The sequence below is a fragment of the Chinchilla lanigera genome, unplaced genomic scaffold (assembly GCF_000276665.1).
Source record: "Chinchilla lanigera isolate Chin_1 unplaced genomic scaffold, ChiLan1.0 scaffold00028, whole genome shotgun sequence".
Classification (NCBI taxonomy): domain Eukaryota; kingdom Metazoa; phylum Chordata; class Mammalia; order Rodentia; family Chinchillidae; genus Chinchilla; species Chinchilla lanigera.
Window position 1 is genome coordinate 15104889 of NW_004955429.1, and position 2825 is coordinate 15107713.

Here is a 2825-nt window from a genome sequence, read left to right on the forward strand (position 1 = left end):
GAGGAGGGGCTGTGTTGAAGGCCTAAGTGTGTTCTTGGTTCTGAAGGACTCTGTGCTCGGTGCCCGCTGCCCCTCAGCAGCTGCAGCTCTCGGCCGAGGGCTTGGCCCGATCGTTCTTGTCCAGTTTGATGGGTTCGGGGAACTCATTGTACAGCTCCACCTCTGTCTCCTGGAGTGGGGGACGGGGAGCAAGAGAGAGCAGTTATCAGGACCCGCTGGGTGGGGCGGAACGTCACCTTCAGAGGGCAGCAAGAGACAACAGATATGGGAGATGCTGCGAATGTCCCCAGCCAATGCCCACACATGGGCTGTGCCCGCTGGCAGTGCCCCCTGCATGACACAGGGCTGCCAGGACTTCAGCAGGCTTCATGGTGGTCTTTGCTCCCCGGGAGCCAGGGCCAGAGCTGCACACCAGCTGCCCCAGCCCCGGACGCTCCCCCACACCCCCACCGCCCGCTCGTCTTTCTGGGCTGCTGCTCTATGGCCTGTTTTCTTTTCTTTTTCTTCCAAAAGCTTAGGAGAGGTTTGCTTCTCACACACTACAGATTTAGTGTTACGGCTTGTGTTTAGATGTCTCCCCAAAGCCTCATGCAGTCATAGGTGGGGCTTTTTCAGAGGTAGCTGGATCTAGAATGTGTGGTGCTGGGATAATTCACGGTGCAATGCTAAGATCAGGGGCACTAGGATTGGGGCCGAGGATGCAGCTCAACAGCACAAGCGCCTGCCTGTTTGATTTCCGGTACCAAAAAAAAAAAAAAGCAGTAGGATTAAGGGTTTGAGTGCTGCCCGCCTAAGTAGGCTGGGTGAGATGAAAGGGGTAGAAAGCTGCAGTTGTCCTTTGCGTGCTTTCCCCTGCCTGCCTGCTGTGGAGTATTTCTCCTCTGCGATGCCCCTGCTATCCACCTGCCTGGAGCCAGCCGATTATGAGCTGAAACCTCTACAAACTGTGAGCTGAAATAAACTTTTCCTCCTTTAAATCTGGGTGTTGGATATTTTCTCTCAGCAGCGAGAAAAGTAAGACACTTAGGAGCACAGGTGCGCGGCACCCTACTTTCCATCCTGTGTGCGGGAGCTGCACTCTGTGCTTGGCTTTGGAGGGAAAGCAGGGGGTGCTTCTAGTTTAGGGTTCCATCCTGAAGTATTTCTCCTGGGTTCCATCCCCAGCACTGCAATAGAAGAACTGCCTAGAAAAATTATTCACATACTTTAGTGTACAGCTCAGCAGTTTCGTGTACTTACAAACCCGGCAGGCATCACCACCGTCGGTCCGGAACATTCATCGCGCCAAAAAGCAGCCTCTCCCACCCCAACCCTGGCTCCGGCAGTCACTCATTTACTTCCTGTCTCACAGGTTTCCTCTTCTGACCTGCTGTTTTCCTTCAGAGCCAGGGATGCAGCCCCAGGCCCCTGAGCCTCGTCTTAGGTCTAGACATTTCTTCAAACAGAATCGCACAGCGGGAGGCCCTGTGAACAGCCCTTTCTGCTTAGCACCTTGTCACAGTATCTGTCAGCTCTTTCCTTCTGACAGGTGAATAATATTCTAGTGCATAAATAATCAAACTTTCTGGTTTCTTTCTTTCTTTCTTTGGCTTTTGAGACAGGGTCTCGCGAAGTAGTCTGGATTGGCCTTAAACTCACTATGTGGCCCAGGCTGGCCTTCAGCTCTCAGTGATCCTCCTGCCCCGGGCTCCTGAGTGCTAGGATGACAGGCATGTGCCTCCACACATGGCTTAGCCATGTTTATTAACTTGTTACTTGGTGGACACTCGTTTCTACTTTCTGGCCATGACAAACAGCAACATTCTGTGCCTCCGGTTCCTAGGACTATGTGCAACACGAAAGGCAGTGGAACCGAACAAGTATAAAATCCTGCTGAAGGGTATAAAGCAGGGCCTCAAATGACAGCTGCTGTGGGCAGGGTGGCTGTGTCCTTCGAAGTTCCACGCCAAAGCCCTGCGCCACTGTGCCTGTGTCTGGGCCCCACTGTGGGTCCCTGGTGGGCGCCGTCCTCGAGGCACGACTGTTCCTTAGACACACTTAGGCTGTGTCGCCCAGCCAGGAGGAACTGTTCCCGAGACCTCCTGTCTTTAGGGCACCATGCCCGCCCAAACCACAGCCAGGGCCTCCTGCTGGTGGCAGACCCCGCCTTGCCCTTCGCAGCCACCCCTGCTCCTCCGCAGCTCTCCTCCCGCACCAGCAGCTGTCACCATGTGTGGTGACGCCTCGAGCCCACCTTCACCAGCCATGGTGCCCAGCAGAGCTGCTCCACCTGCACCACCTCTGTCCCACCTGTGGTCACAGCCACTGTCTCGGGGAAGGTTAGCAGGAGCTCCAAGACTGGGTCCTGGCTAACATTTCCTTTCGTGTCTGTCGCTCACTTGAAAGAGAATCCCCTTGGAAAGCAGACAAGAGGACAGCAGCACGGAGGAAATGAAAGCTCCCGAACTCATGACTGACACAGAAGCCACCATCTGTCCGGGCCCCTCGAATGCCTGACCTCCCAAGAGCACAGGAAGAACCAGGGCAGCACAGACACACAGGCTGGCCTTGGCCCAGGGCTCCACGACCACGCCTCCCGCTGATCCAAAGGGGGTGGGCTCCCTGGGACTAAGCAGAACTCGGCATCTTCCCTGAGGACCCACCTGCTTAAGCGCATTCCGGGCAATCGTCTGGAATGCCTGCTCCACGTTGATGGCTTCCTTGGCACTGGTCTCGAAGTAGGGAATGTTGTTTTTGCTGTAGCACCAGGCCTGTGCCCTCTTTGTGGCCACCTGGAGAAGGAAGCGGGGCCCCAGTGGGCAGTAACCCAGCCAGCTGCACAGACT

General features: G+C 55.6%; 1 protein-coding gene across 1 annotated transcript in view; it reads right to left on the bottom strand.

Annotated features, from left to right (window-relative positions):
• The window catches only part of Rab7a (RAB7A, member RAS oncogene family), a gene marked incomplete in the record, with an annotated part of 63707 nt that overhangs the window by 1097 nt on the left and 59785 nt on the right, over positions 1-2825 (bottom strand). Inside the window, 2 exon segments of the mRNA XM_013515507.1 lie at positions 1-169; positions 2643-2771. Of these exon segments, the coding sequence (XP_013370961.1) occupies positions 74-169; positions 2643-2771 (225 nt within the window).